General features: G+C 41.5%; 1 protein-coding gene across 4 annotated transcripts in view; it reads left to right on the top strand.

The window, feature by feature from the left end:
- kcnh7 (potassium channel, voltage gated eag related subfamily H, member 7) overlaps window positions 1-14,809 on the top strand; it is a 68,725-nt gene that overhangs the window by 40,077 nt on the left and 13,839 nt on the right. For 3 of the 4 annotated variants that reach the window (XM_067582739.1, XM_067582736.1, XM_067582737.1), the window contains exons 5-10: window positions 597-617; window positions 2,304-2,518; window positions 7,649-8,074; window positions 13,062-13,293; window positions 13,403-13,570; window positions 14,121-14,320. In XM_067582739.1, the coding sequence (XP_067438840.1) occupies window positions 597-617; window positions 2,304-2,518; window positions 7,649-8,074; window positions 13,062-13,293; window positions 13,403-13,570; window positions 14,121-14,320 (1,262 nt within the window). The remainder of the gene's footprint in view (window positions 1-596; window positions 618-2,303; window positions 2,519-7,648; window positions 8,075-13,061; window positions 13,294-13,402; window positions 13,571-14,120; window positions 14,321-14,809) is intronic. The other variant, XM_067582738.1, reaches the window with a different exon arrangement.

Here is a 14,809-nt window from a genome sequence, read left to right as displayed (position 1 = left end):
ATTCCCTTGACAGTGCACAGTTGGTGACCACTGCTCTAGCAAAAACACAATTGGCCAAGTGATGTCAGCTAATAATAAAGAGTCAGATGTGGTCAACTCCCCGATATTGTACTTTACATCGAGGGACTTATGAAGGAAGTTATTACTCATGACAAACATTGACTATAATTTGGCTAGATTAATTACCAAACTCCCTTTGGTCCCAAATTAGGAGATGTGAGATGTGGCGTGTCTCTTAATCAGCATTATACTGAGTCACCATCTATACTCTGTGCTATTGATCTTCCCTTGGGTCTAAATCACTCATTAGCCTTTTGGCCCTCATTTGGATGAGAGTAGAAGTGCCCCAGACTGGCCCCGTTTCCTCCAGGCCAATCAGTCTACCCCCATCCCCTTATCTACAATTCTCATTCAAATAGCTCCCAATGGCTGACACAGTAATATGTCTACTTCACAGTAATGAATTGTTTATGGGGACACCAGCGAGGGTTTAATGCCAGCCCCCATTTGTCATCACAGAAAACCAGAAATTCTTCTCTCACCTCCACTCCCCTTTTTTTTCTTTTCTTCTCCAATGCTGTGTTGCTGTGTTACAGACAATGGCCGCAATATCAAAGGTAACAAAACAGAAGCCTGCTGCATCTTGAGCTGTTCAATTTGGCAAGTGTATCGGATTGAATACATGTATACTGCACAAAGCCTGCTTGTTGCATGAGTTTTCCCACATGACTGAGGTTTATGTTGAATGCAAATGCCTTGGCGGATGACTGACAGCGTGTTTGTAAGTTCTTGGGCCGGAGCCTCAAAACACTTGCACACCACTAAATGAGTCAGTCTCAGAGCATATGACCCGCTGAACCCTTTGCCGCTCGCCCAGGGGAAGGCTCAGTAAAAAAAACACTGACCTCTGCACGCGCTTGCATGAAGCAACACATTAAATCTCTCTCCTGCTTTTGTTCATTGAAGAAAATCAATGAAGCTTTACAAGATGATACCTCCCACTGTCTGCAACCTCTGTTTTCCTCTATGCAACCTCTGGCTCCTCGATGCCATGTTTTAGTAATTGAAAAGAAACCAGACTGTGTTTCATTTCAAATTCTATATGCTTACCCTTTTCCTTCTCTAATAGTCCAATTTGCAGTAGAATTATAGCAGTGCTTATGCTGCATGCGTTTCATAACATAATCTCACTGACACCAATTATGACTTTACACTTGATGCATTGTTTAATTGTGATCATGATCAAATGATGAGTTCCCCGAAAGTTTAGGTATAACTGACTAATATTGATGTTTTATAGCATTAGCATCACAGTATACACTTTATTTTACAGAGCTGCTAAAGTGCTCTATTTGCTTATAAATGCCTTAATGTGATATTTTAAGTAATGTTGTTTATGCCCGTGACTACTGACCCTGCAATCCTACCACCCCTCCATAATTCCACTTTCCCCTTTACTTCCTATTTCTTCTCTCTCCTGGTTTGCTAGTGTCTCGCTCCTGGATGGCTGGGGGTATGGCTTCAGCTTTTCCTTTAAGTTATTTTCTATGACTGCAATGATGTTTCTTTATCGTGGCATGTATTGAAGCTGCGCATGCAATCTCTCATCCTCAGCTGTCTGTTTCTCTGTCCTTGACTCTCAATCACTGTACTGTACTACTATGTGAAACGGAGGGGGGGAAAAAAATCGCACAACCTTCCTCTGCTGGCTCACGTGGCTGAATCAGCAATTTTCTCGTTTTCACTTTTTATCACTCATCGGACCACATGTCAGTGTGTGTAGTGTTGTCACATGTTGTTCTAGTGTTTAGAGTCTTTATTGTGTTGTGTCCGCTAAAGGAACATTTAGTATGTTGTGTAGAGGGAAATTTAGTGAATCCAGTAACACACTGGTTGTGTTTAGGCACATTGACTTCATTAGACAGATGGTTTGACTAACTGTGTGAAGTTGCATTGTTTGATGCACATTGAATCATTCTTTTCTTTCATCAACAGTGTTCTTCATTATCTTTTAATGAGAAACTTTGAAATGACTGTTCATCCTAGACGGGTCAATCAGGGGTTGTAGAGTTTATATTTCAGTATCTGTTGTATTCTCAGTGTTGTGTCATAGTTGAACTCACTCCAAAAATAAGGGCCACTCCATGCTCACTACCCATGTCACAACAATCACAAATGAACACTAGACTGTTCTCTGATGTCCACGATTCAGGACTCCTATTAGATCAACAATAGGCCAACCATAGAAGAAGATGTGGCAACTTTTAGTGATGACATCCTCTCTGTGTCACTTTCTCTTTCAGGGCCACTCAGCCAGATTAAGTCCAGCCTGCTCGGCTCCACCTCTGACTCCAACCTCAATAAATACAGCACCATCAACAAGATTCCCCTCATCACGCTCAACTTCTCTGAGGCCAACAATGAGAAGAAGTGCCCATCCCCTCCATCCTCTGAGAAAACCATCATCGCCCCAAAGGTCAAAGACCGCACACACAATGTGACTGATAAGGTCACGCAGGTAAGATGCTCACCAAGCAAGAAGAAAGTTTCTGAATGTGAAAAATTACCTGAGCCTTTTTTTTTTAAATATGTGGGCCTTGAATCTCGATTTTTATATGAAAAATTTTGAAAGCAAGAGCTGAAACCCACAGATTCTCCGCTTCAGTCCCCTTTTCAGGTGCTACTTTTATTGCCACATGCAGTATTTCAATGCAATGTACATACAATTTAGTGGTGGAACCTTAAAATCCTTCATACAAGGTAGTCTTGATATAATTATTTTCTAGCCATATTAAAATTCCTATTATACACATCACATTTTCTTACCCCATTTACTTTTTATGAGTGTGAAATCTCACTACTTAAGAAATATATTATTATCATCAATGTCGTATAAAATCCATCATCCAACCATCTGTTAAAGTTCTTCATCATGATTAGTGTGGGCACTTTGTTGTTTTCTGCAACTAAAAATAGGAAATAATTAAGAGCAGTAAAAGGAGTAAAACTTTTTATCATGAAGTCAGAACATTAGTTTGCATTTATTAATTATTCATCCTACCAAATCATTTGTTGGCTGTCTGGGGTTGTGCAGACTGGAAGGGCCAGACATTGGAATTCAATAGTAATATTCATCAAAATATCATTTACTATCATCGCAAATCACACTTGCACAGATTGAGCTGCTGATGAAGTCAGCAGATTGCATCCACACACACCCCCGCCCCTTCCTTCTCCCCCCCTCCTCCGCCCTGCCCTCTTTGTGCCTCGGGATGATTAATTGAAACTCAAGGGGTCTGATAACGTAAAACGGCAGAGGTGTCTATCACTTGCGGCAGATAATCAGGGATACTCTTACCTCTGCCAGTGTCCAGAACTCAGGCCATATATCTAGAGTTACGGACAGGGTTAGAGGTCATTCTCACCTTCCCTGCCACAGCTGAGAGGCACCACAGAGTACACAGTGATGGTAAGTTTATGTATTCCCAGAGGTAAGCTGAAGCTGCCTCAAACCACTGATTAGGTCACTGTTTTGCATTTTCCCCATTAATGGCGTAACAGATAGAGGGCACAGGAATTGACCCCTGTTTGCACTCAGAGGCAACTTCAGCTGGAGGCTTTAGACTGGAGCCAGAGGCAGAGACACAGCAGACTACAGTGCATCATGCTGACCTCTCCGTCCAGCATTAAAGTCAAAGTTATTAAGCAGCGGAGAGGGTGAGCTTGTTAATGGGGTTTTAATGGACTTTTGTAACATGTGTTGGACGAGAGGACCTGAAAACCAGTTGGTGTGTAACTTCTGCTAAGTTATGGGGCGGTGTGTGTACACAAAGATTAATGTGCACATTAACGTGTTACTAGCGCTAGTGGTCTAAGATGCGGCTGTACACTAATCACAATTCATGTTTCCCGTCACTCTGTAGTGCCAGTTAATATACTGTTTAATGTGTTATCACAATGTTATCCTGCCTTGTATTTACAATTACTGCTCTGCCTGGATATTAGCAGTCAAATGCAGGTTTCTGTGGATACACTGGTAGCTATATCCTCCTCCCTCCCTTCTTGCTCTGCTGTGACTGAGCATATGGCTTTCAACACGTATTGTGCTGTTATTTCTATGTTTTGCATAGTGCATGCTGTTAGGCATCAAAATCATAATAGTAACTAATACTGTAGATAAATAAACCATGGGGGGATCGCGCTGTATCCCCATCTTTCACAGTTTAGGTCTGTAAACAGTTCTCTAGACACCTGACTGTGAAGAACACAGAGCAACAGCAGATGTCCTGAAACCAACTCCAGACTCCTCTGAGTTCATTTGAAGCCACGATCAAGGAGTCTGAACAGACACGCTCTCTCCTGACCTTGGCTGCCTCACAGTTACCACAGGCAGATGGAGGGTGCACCCAGGAAGCCGGTCAGCTAAGAAAGAGAGCAGACTCCCAGCTCACACGCTGTTTCTTACATCCCGAGCGTCTCAGAGCACGCGGCTCGTGTACACACAGAGTCTCAGATGCCCACTACTTTCAATTAATGTCTCGATTTAAACTTCTGTGAGTTATCTGAAGCTGAATGTGGAATCAAACCGGCGGTACATGCATCGTTTTTAAAGATGCAAGCCACGCGATTAACCACAGAAACATGAAACAACACTCTGCTCTTATAAATAATACGCCAGTCCTGACAGTGCAAACCAAAAAGAACCGGAGAAGGGAAGAAAGCTAATGCTCATTTGCATATTGTTTGAAGCCAAGCCAAACAGAGAATGAGCCTTCCATTATCCCACAAGAGAGAGTTCATTTGTGCCAAGTGCACATAGCTACAGTAGGTAGGTTAAATAATTAAGATGGGATATTTTATTTAGAAACAGATTGGCTGCAACACGTTAATCCAGAACTGTCATTCTGCCAACCAAGCAACTCCTCTCAGGGAGTTGGATGCATGTATCCATGCATGCTGAGAGCTGTTGGTGTAGTGCAGAGTTACCATGTTGTTTGTATCATCCCTATTGATCATAAACTGCATGATAGCAGCACTGTGTTTTTGCAAGGACTTCAGTTTGTACTAAAGTCAGGTTGTTCAGGTTTCAGTTCTTTGTTAGTGACTTCAAACAAATCAATTTAATCTGAAATCCAGGCACAGTTATTTAAAAGTCAACAGCAATTACACATTAAGTTGTGACCATAATGAAAACAAGCATCTGAAACACCTGCTTTTAATGAACTGACAGCCTGATGAATTATAGAACACATTCCCTTTGTCTGTCCTTTGGTTTCTGATCGATTTCAAAGGTTATCCCATATAAGAGGGTAAAAGCGTTTGACCTTCCCCATCACACGGAGGGCAGGAGTTTCTAATAACCGATTCAATTATTAACACTTCAGCCTTTTCTTCTGCTATACATCATCCTTCTGTCTCTAGTCCTCTCCTCTCAATCACAGGGGTCATAGAGGTGATCAGAGCAGAGATAAGGCGATATGCAATACATGATGGATGCCCGAAATAGAGTCATTTAAGGTTCTTCTTTTCTGTTGCATTCTCCCGCTCACTGGCATATAGTAGTAGTTTCTCTGCCCTTGTAGCTCATGTACTTTACCTGCCTCTCTGTGTTTGCATTCCTGTTTTAAAACTACAATGATCAGCAGTGAACGAACCGTGGCCTAAACATTCCTGGCTATTGAAGTGTCAGACATATAGATGAATAGATGTATCCTCCGCCCGCACCTATAATTACCTCCAAGTCATTGAGACGCTTATCTGAAATGGTCCATGACGCTGCTGTAATATTGATGTTAAAAGCTATTCTGGTATATATGGTAACTGCAATAACAGAGATAATGATAGTGACATCCAGGCTCACAGGAATGGATTATACCTCTACACTGATGCAAAACATTATGATTTTATGCACATTGATGTTATTGTTAAAGGTTGTTTTCTGCAGATTTATTTTTTTTTCACATGCAGCAGTTTTATTTTCTGCTCTGATTCTAAGTGATGCACATCCCAGATATTTTTGTCTCCAAAGGGATCGTGATATAATCTTAGGATTTTCTCAAGGTTATGAAATCATGACTCTAAAGCAGCACGCTCCTATATGGATTATGTGAAAAAGTCTTTTCTGCATTGTTAAAATTTCAAATTGTTGGACTAGAAGCATATTTTTCTTGTTTCATCCTTCACTTAACCCATGAATGATTTATTTGGGGTAGAGAGAAATTATGCCTCAAGTAATCTTCTCATGTAAGGTTTTCTTTTGGTGAAAATGCTGGTGAACTGTATTAGGATTGTACAGTATGTACAGTCTTCATGAAGTTCAGCTCCTACAGCCACATTATATACATATCAACAAACATGACCTTTACGTGACCTTATCCTCTGTCATGTGCCATTATGCAGTTTCATATATAAGCACGCACAACAATGTAAAGGCACGGACATTCTAATGCATGTTGGCTTACATTGAACTGTATTTACATTTTACTGACGTAAACCCATTTTCTTGAACCATAGGGCATGTTTAAAATTCCTTTGGTATTCATGATGCTAACCTCATCTAAATGAAAATGTTATGCAGACATACAGCGGAGACTTTCAGGCACTTTTGCTCTGTTTACAAGACCAACATTGCAACTTATAGTGATACTCCAGTGATTCAGCACTGCACATTCTCAAAGTTGAGGAACTTGTGGGAGACAGATTGAAAAACAGCCAAAATCAAAGCAGCAGTGACAAGGATATCCTGACTTTTAGTCCCTAGTGTGGGTCAGGCTCTTAAAAAGCCAGATCCTACATTTCCCACATTTCAATTTGATAGTGTTTCTGCCTGGTAATTGCTGACGTCTTTCATACTTAACACTGTCAGTTTGTGAAACAGGTTCTCTGCTAAGGGAAATCTACCGATTTTACACACTGTGTGTTTCCAGGTGTTAGGGAGTACTACTGCATCTGTGAAAAAGGTTGTAAAAAGCCTTTTGTGGCTCCAGAGGGAGCTGTGTGAAATCTGATAAATTGACTCAAGTGATGTCAGTGTCGGCTGGGGCTGAGGACTACGAGTTTGAAAAGTAAAAAACTCTGGGGGTGTGGAGTTAGAAAGAACCTCTGTAGCCCACTCCTCATCTCTGCTTGCAACTAGGAGTTCAAGACTATATTAGAAGCTACTAGCATATCACACACACAAATCTCCAACAGAACTATGGGTTGTTGAGTTGCATTGTGGGTAATATAGTTGCCAAGTTTTGACAAGAAAGGATACATGGAATAAAAAAGATAATAACCCTCCAAAAACTGTCCATTGTTAGTCTGACAATTTAATATGAGTGAAATGTGGAGTAGTCTATTCAAGCTGCTGACATCATCAGGATTATTTTCTCAGATTTTAGAAAGCTCCTCTAGAGCGACAGAAATTTTACAACACTTTTTACAGACTTCTCATGGCGAATGACCTGATCTTCATGTGCAAAATCAGTGTAGTTCCTCTTTAAAACAAGACCCTTGGCTCAGTCTCCTGCAAACACTTGAATAGCACTTTCCTGTGAAATATATAAATGATTCGGGTTGAAAGCAGAGCAGAGCAGTGCAGCAGCAATAGTACTTGTGTAAGTGAAATGAGTCCTGACCTTGATAAATTCTCTGTCTTCCTCCCCAGGTTCTTTCACTGGGCGCAGACGTGCTGCCTGAGTACAAGCTCCAAACGCCACGCATCGACAAGTGTACCATCCTTCACTACAGCCCCTTCAAAGCGGTGTGGGACTGGCTGATCCTGCTGCTGGTCATCTACACGGCCATCTTCACGCCCTACTCCGCCGCCTTCCTCCTCAACGACATCGAGGAGCAGAGGAGGCGGGAGTGCGGCTACTCCTGCTCACCGCTCAACGTAGTGGATCTGATAGTGGACATCATGTTCATTGTGGACATCCTTATAAACTTCAGGACAACGTACGTCAACACCAACGAGGAAGTGGTCAGCCATCCGGCCAAGATTGCCATCCACTACTTTAAAGGCTGGTTCCTCATAGACATGGTGGCCGCCATCCCATTTGACCTGCTCATCTTCGGCTCAGGATCAGATGAGGTAACAGTTACTTTCTTTATCAGTCAATATTATCAACCAGCCAAAATTGGGGCTAATGATCCAATGATTCTGAGGTAGGCTGTTAGACTCTCAGAATCAATCAACAACTCAGTCAGCCTGTCCATCAATTTGGATTTTCTGACAGGAAACTAAACTTTTCTTTCTATAATAGTGTCTAGATTGCAAGTTCACAACCGGAAAAAAAAACGATGTGAGAGGTCAAAGCTAAATAAACATCCTTTTCGTTCATTCTTGAAAGTGTTATTTGTGGTTTCAGAAGACCAGAAGATGACCTAACTCTTTCACAGCAGGATTATATTTTTAGCTTCTTCCTCTTTTACCTCTCGCCTTTTTCTCTACACTAAAAATTCCCTAAGGAAAGAGCCCATATTTGTGTTTTATGCTTTATTTTTTTATTTTCAGGTAAAAAAAAAAACACTCACTTTTAGAATACTTCACACAGTAGAAAGCAAAGTCCATAAAGTATCAGTTACAATAACACATTTCAAGATGAACAAATAAATAAAACACTTTTTCAACACACCCTATGAGCAACTGGATTTGTCCTCTCCATGAAATCTAATAGGAGCTTGTCCTTAAATGATACATAACATTTCCATTTTGGACACAGCTGCTTTGATACGATCGCCATCTTTCCACCAAAGCGCAATACAATTTTGATGCGAGGCCGCAGCTCCGTGCAGTCAGCGTTTCTGAGCTGTTTTCTTGAATGTTTAGACTACTCACCCAATCTGACGCTCGGCTGTCACATCTGCTTCTCTTCTCATCAGAGCCAGACTGAAGGGCCCCGGGCAATCCAAATCAGTTAAAAAGGTCTCAGCCTTCCTATCCACTCTGCCTACGAGAAACTATTTTGTTCATGTACATCTGAGGGAGATGGCTTAGCAAGTTATCTAATGCTCAGAGAGAGCAGTTCAGGCAACAAGGGACACAAACCTCAACATGGATGTACACTGGAATGCTTTTCTTTGTATGTGGCACTTATTGTATAGTGATAATTCTTCAGTAACGAATAAGTAAAATTTCCAAATGTGGTTGGATTTGAGGCAGAACACAACATACAGATAAAAAGCACACATTCTAAAATGTGTGAAAATGCCAGATGCCAGGATGCGAGAAGTCACACCCTCTAAACACAACCACACACACACACAGAAACATCCCAGATTGATGTGTGTTTTGTCAGTCTGTTGGTTTGCCCAGTCTTTATTTACCATTAAGTGTGCGCTCCTGTGAGCGTCTGTGGCTGGACGCCGGCAGTGAGTGACAGGTGGAGAAAAAAGAGCAGACAGCTGAGCGACGCCGCGGCACAATGTATGTCCTCATCATATAGCCAGATGACTGGTGCAGCGACAGAATGTGTGTTCCTGTTACAGCTTGGGTGTCCAAAGAACACAGTGTCAGGATGGGCAGAATGACAAAATGTTGTATTTCATGTTATTTTAGTCCCTCCAATCACCAGCCGAGACTGAAAATAACACATCCATGTACAGTTTTAGCACTTGTCTTTAAGGTGTGTTATTTTAGCTCTTTGTGCAGACACAGTGACTATTTTTAGACATAATCTCGTGCGCCTTTGTTGCCTGGAAACCATCTCCCACAATATGTCAAGATTTTTTTTTTTTTTTTTTTTTGCTGATTTCATTAGAAACATGGCAGGTTTTAACTCTCCCATGAGAAATTCTCTTTTGATTGTAGGATTCCAGTGTTGCTGGCTGAAAAGAAAGAGGTGTGGTGCTGAATTTACCTACAGGACTCATTTGAGCTCATCCATCATTTTCATACAAATGTTATATTATGATAAGGTGAGCTTATTTGCACACCCATTATGGGAGGTTTAATGCCTTATTTGCCTTAAACCAGAATTCAAATATGCTTCCCCTTTAATTCTGGGTCGGGTAGAGTAGATCTGTGCACATAAACAACTGCAACAAACAGCTCTGAACTAAGATTTTTTCGGGCATGCAGAATTGCCCATGACATTACTTTAATATGAGTTGATTGTTCGGGTGCTCAGTCCTCTTAAACTGTCAGAGAGGAATATATTTTGCTGCTCTGTGATAATAAGTCTACAGTTTCAGACTTTTATTAGTTGTCGCTGAAGCAGTTCCAGAAAGTTGATCATGTCGATGAATATTATCGATCGGATCTCATCCTTTAGAGAGAGCGGTTTATGCTCACAAATATTAATTTAACCTTTTGAGGAACCACATGCACAAATTGTCTTTTATACATTCTCATGCAAATTAAAACAGCTTTTTTTAATTAAGCGCCCCCACTCCCTCCCCACCCCACCCTCTCACCCCTCACATTCAAACTGTTTATTCAGAGTGTAAATGTGTATTGTTTTGCCTTGGGTTAAGCAGACTGTACAGATGCACTCCAACTCTATTATGCAGCAAAACCTTCAGCAACGGCTGTGCTAAACAAAGAAGAAAGAGGAGGCAGGTTCACTGTAACAAGCAGCCCCCTCAATCTCACTTTCGCTCTGCTGTTAGCGCAGTCAGAACAGAGTTGTATTTTAAACCCTGTTCACTCAAACAATGATATACTGTAGCTGTGTACAATATATCTGCTCTCTTTTCAGATTGGATGAATAATCCAAAAAAATGTGATCACTTGTGAACATTTGACAGCAACGGGGATGTAAGGGTTAGAAGTAAGGGTAAAGGGGTACACCCAAAAGAAAGAAAAGGAAAATTTCCCATAATGCAGTCCACATCTCCGGTTTGCAACACAGGCATTAAACATTTTGAGTCTCTAAGCCCCACATGTCAAGATTTGTCAAATTTTGGACAGCTCTCTCCTGAGTAACAGAAAACATTATAAAAGTGTTTTCACAGGCTGAGTAGTTCTCAACATGAGTACTGTAAACTCTGTGGAATGCTCATTTAAGTTTAGGCAACTAAAACAGTAATGTTCAGGTGAAATAACGTTTGTTAAAAAAGAAAAAAAAGCAACTGAAATTTAAATTTACTTGCAGGAGAAATCTTCACATTATTCAGAATAACACACAGACAGTAGTAAGACATAATAATCTGCCCATTATAATGTAGCATAATTTCACATGAGAAGACCATGATTATTTGATACCACGTTGTGTTCAAGTACACAGTGTCAAAAGGTTACATCACAACCTTGGTCAACTCTTGGTGTTTTAAAGTGGCCAGGCGAGTCTGGAAAGCCAGAGTGGCAGATGGCCAGAGGGATAATCAGCGGATATGTTTTATACAGCTGGTTGCTAATGGAAGCTTTAGCTTCCCTCCTCAGCCCCAAACGCCTCTGACTTACTGTAAGCCCAGATTTTAATCAACATTACACTGTGCGGACCACATCAGACAGCATGTGCATTGTCATGTGTGCAGGTCGCTCAGATAGAGTCAGCAAAGCTACACCTAAGGCGGTGCACGCTCACAGACGACGTTCGCTGGATAATTTAGGGCTCATCTGCTTCTATGTATGATTCATTCACTGTTCGCTCAGTTGTCAGTGAAGGGGGGCGCTGGCTGCATACACAGCGGTGAATGATGGCGGTGATTTAGGGGTGAGATTGGGAGGACTGAGGCTCTTTTAATGGACCCATCAGAAGCAGCTACTGCGCTCTTCCTCACCATGAAGGAGGCACACTTCTACCTCATTAATCATCTTCCTTCGAAAAAATAAAAACCCACCAGCCCCCTTCCTGCTTTTAATACGTTAATAATCCGTTTTGTATTTATTCTCACCTGTACAAGAGGCGTAAATAAGCAAGTATAGATGTGAGGAAGCACAATTACAGCAGGAGGCTGTGAGTAATGATTTCCCCAAGGATATTAGGATAATTGTCAGGCGCGATAGGGAGTGGTAGGACCTATTAGCATTCTCTAAGTCTCACTTATTGTGTTTACAGATTGCAAAACACTAATAGATCGGAGTTGTGTCATGGCTGTATTCTGCTCCCCTCTCCCCCTACTCCCTTCCCATAGTCTGTGTGTTAATTTAGTCAGGCCAGAAAATCAAGATGAGAGGATTAAAGTGCTTTGAACAGAAGGCAGTGTGTGTACATTGTAATGTATGCACGCACGTCCGCTTGTGTCTGATCTGTGTATGTGTGTGTGCATGCATATGCATTCTGAGGGGCTGCTTAGATGCTGGTTTTCCTCCCACTGGTTGGCATCAAAGCTTTGACAAAGGTTCCAAGCTGCCGATATTTTGGCTTTTTAGAGCTAATTTTGCCATTCATCATATGCAGTAATACAAAAATGCTTCATCATCAGCCAACAGATGGATCACCAAACTCTCGCTCTCTCTCATACGCTTATTTGCATGGCAGTCTGTTCCACTAAAAGCCAGTTTCATACTGACTTTCATGATTTTAGAGCCACAGGCAGCAATTTCTTAGTCAGTCAGGTTGTGTTCACACTGAGAGACGCTGAGACCTTGAAAGATCTGTTTACAGCTGCAGGAATGATCCAGGCATGATTGACTGTCTAGTCTGTGTGTCTACTACAGTACATGTGGCTTATGAATAAGATTAAGCATTCCTGAGCTACATATGTTTTTGAATCTCTAATCCTGAGCTGATCATCCTTGTGACCCTTACCCCAACCCTTGACACCGAAATAGGACAAACAACTTGTTCACTTTGATTGCTGGAAAAAAGGTTAGCAATGTCAGGAGATGTATTTGACCCGGATTTATTTTCTGTTGCTGCTCCCTGTTGGGTGAAATTAAATCAGAAACCTCTAGCCAGAAAGAAATAATACACTAAAATACATTTCAGTGTATTCCAGTACTTCAAATTCCACTGGTTGGCACTTAAAACATCAAATTGTTACAGCAAATGTTTAGAAAAAAACATTAAATGTTATTAAAAACCACCTGAGTTCCACTATCATTTAGGGGATGACATGTTTTGCGATTCACACTTGTAAACGACACAATAAATGTGTTATATTCCCATGTATGTGTGTGTTTTCCACCCTAGACCACCACTCTGATTGGTCTGCTGAAGACAGCCCGTCTCCTACGGCTGGTACGTGTAGCCCGTAAGCTGGACCGCTACTCAGAGTACGGTGCCGCCGTCCTCATGCTGCTCATGTGCATCTTTGCCCTCATCGCCCATTGGTTAGCCTGCATCTGGTACGCCATTGGCAATGTGGAGAAGCCTTACCTGGAGCATAAGATTGGCTGGCTGGACAATTTGGGCGTGTCTATAGGTGACAATCATAGTTTTGTTTTTCTCTAAAAGTTTCAAGCATGCCAAACACAATCAGGCTGAAAATGTGTGTAATTTCTGCATGTGCCGATTATTGTGATTTATTCTAGGAAAAAAATACAACTACAGTGACCCGAGCTCAGGCCCCTCCATCAAAGATAAGTACGTCACAGCGCTCTACTTCACCTTCAGCAGTCTAACCAGTGTGGGCTTTGGGAATGTGTCCCCCAACACCAACTCTGAGAAGATCTTTTCCATCTGCGTCATGCTAATTGGATGTGAGTGACAGCTGAGTCACAGTACTTTACATACAGTATTTTGATCCTGTTATTGCCAAAGCCCTCTGTAATCAGCGTTGTATGAGTAAGGAAGCTTTGGCACACACAGTACTTCATGTAGCTGTTGAGAATCTATAAGCAGACATTCACAATATATTTTACACTCACACTGATACACGCCATGAAACATCTGTTTGCACGTGTCTCCTTTTATCCTTGTTAAGTGGACTGCAATAGTTTTTTTAAAACATGCTGTTTTTAAAAAGGAAAGACCCACAACATTCTTTTCTAAATAAATGAACTGATATCACTACCAGGTAAAGCACAATAGTGATTTAATGCATGCTCAGTTCATTAAAGCTTTTACATTTGCTGTCAGGAAGGTTTTTTTTCTTGGGAAAATGCTGACACACAGAAAGTGATATGTTTTACATTTCTGGCAGCAGCAACAGTGTTTTCTTTTGGAAGAAACACAGGAACAAGTAGGTATTGTATATGAGCAGCCTTAACCACTATGGCTCAATGGACACATGTATGGCTTCTCTCTCAGCTCTAATGTACGCCAGCATCTTTGGGAACGTGTCAGCCATCATCCAGAGGTTGTATTCAGGTACAGCCAGGTATCATCTTCAGATGCTACGGGTCAAAGAATTCATCCGCTTCCACCAGATCCCAAACCCACTGAGGCAGCGGCTGGAGGAGTACTTCCAACACGCCTGGACGTACACCAACGGCATCGACATGAATATGGTACGAGAGGAGTGTGTGCACCAGTGTATCTGTGTATGTGTTCAGTAGGGAGGCTTGTGTATTTGGCAAGCCTCTAGCTTTTGTTTTTACAACAGTAAAAGAAATATATGTTAAAGTTTGTTCTTCCTTTGTTCTGTTGCTTCTTCTCTCCCTCCCAATATCATTTGTGTGAGTTTGATGAACACCATTTCTGCTCAGTTTCAACAAATCTGTTCCCCCCAAAAAAATGCTCTTACCACATCAACCTGAAGCAATTTCGCTATGTCATCAGCATAGTATAATGTTTTCATCACGATTATACTGTGCAATGTTCAGTCATAGCCACAAAGTAAATGAAAGCCACAGTTACTGTTTGTGCATCCAGTAACTACGGCTTTTCTCATCGCGATACTGTTCATGGTACTTATATAAGTTTGTCTTTTCCATGTCTGCCTCATGTCAAATGGAATGACCCCACCACTCTGGTAAGAGCAGGAGGTACATGTGTTA

This window comes from Thunnus thynnus, chromosome 24 (assembly GCF_963924715.1).
Source record: "Thunnus thynnus chromosome 24, fThuThy2.1, whole genome shotgun sequence".
In the NCBI taxonomy this organism is placed as follows: Eukaryota; Metazoa; Chordata; class Actinopteri; order Scombriformes; family Scombridae; genus Thunnus; species Thunnus thynnus.
Note: the sequence above shows the minus strand (reverse complement) of the source record. Positions and strands in the feature narration are given on the sequence as shown.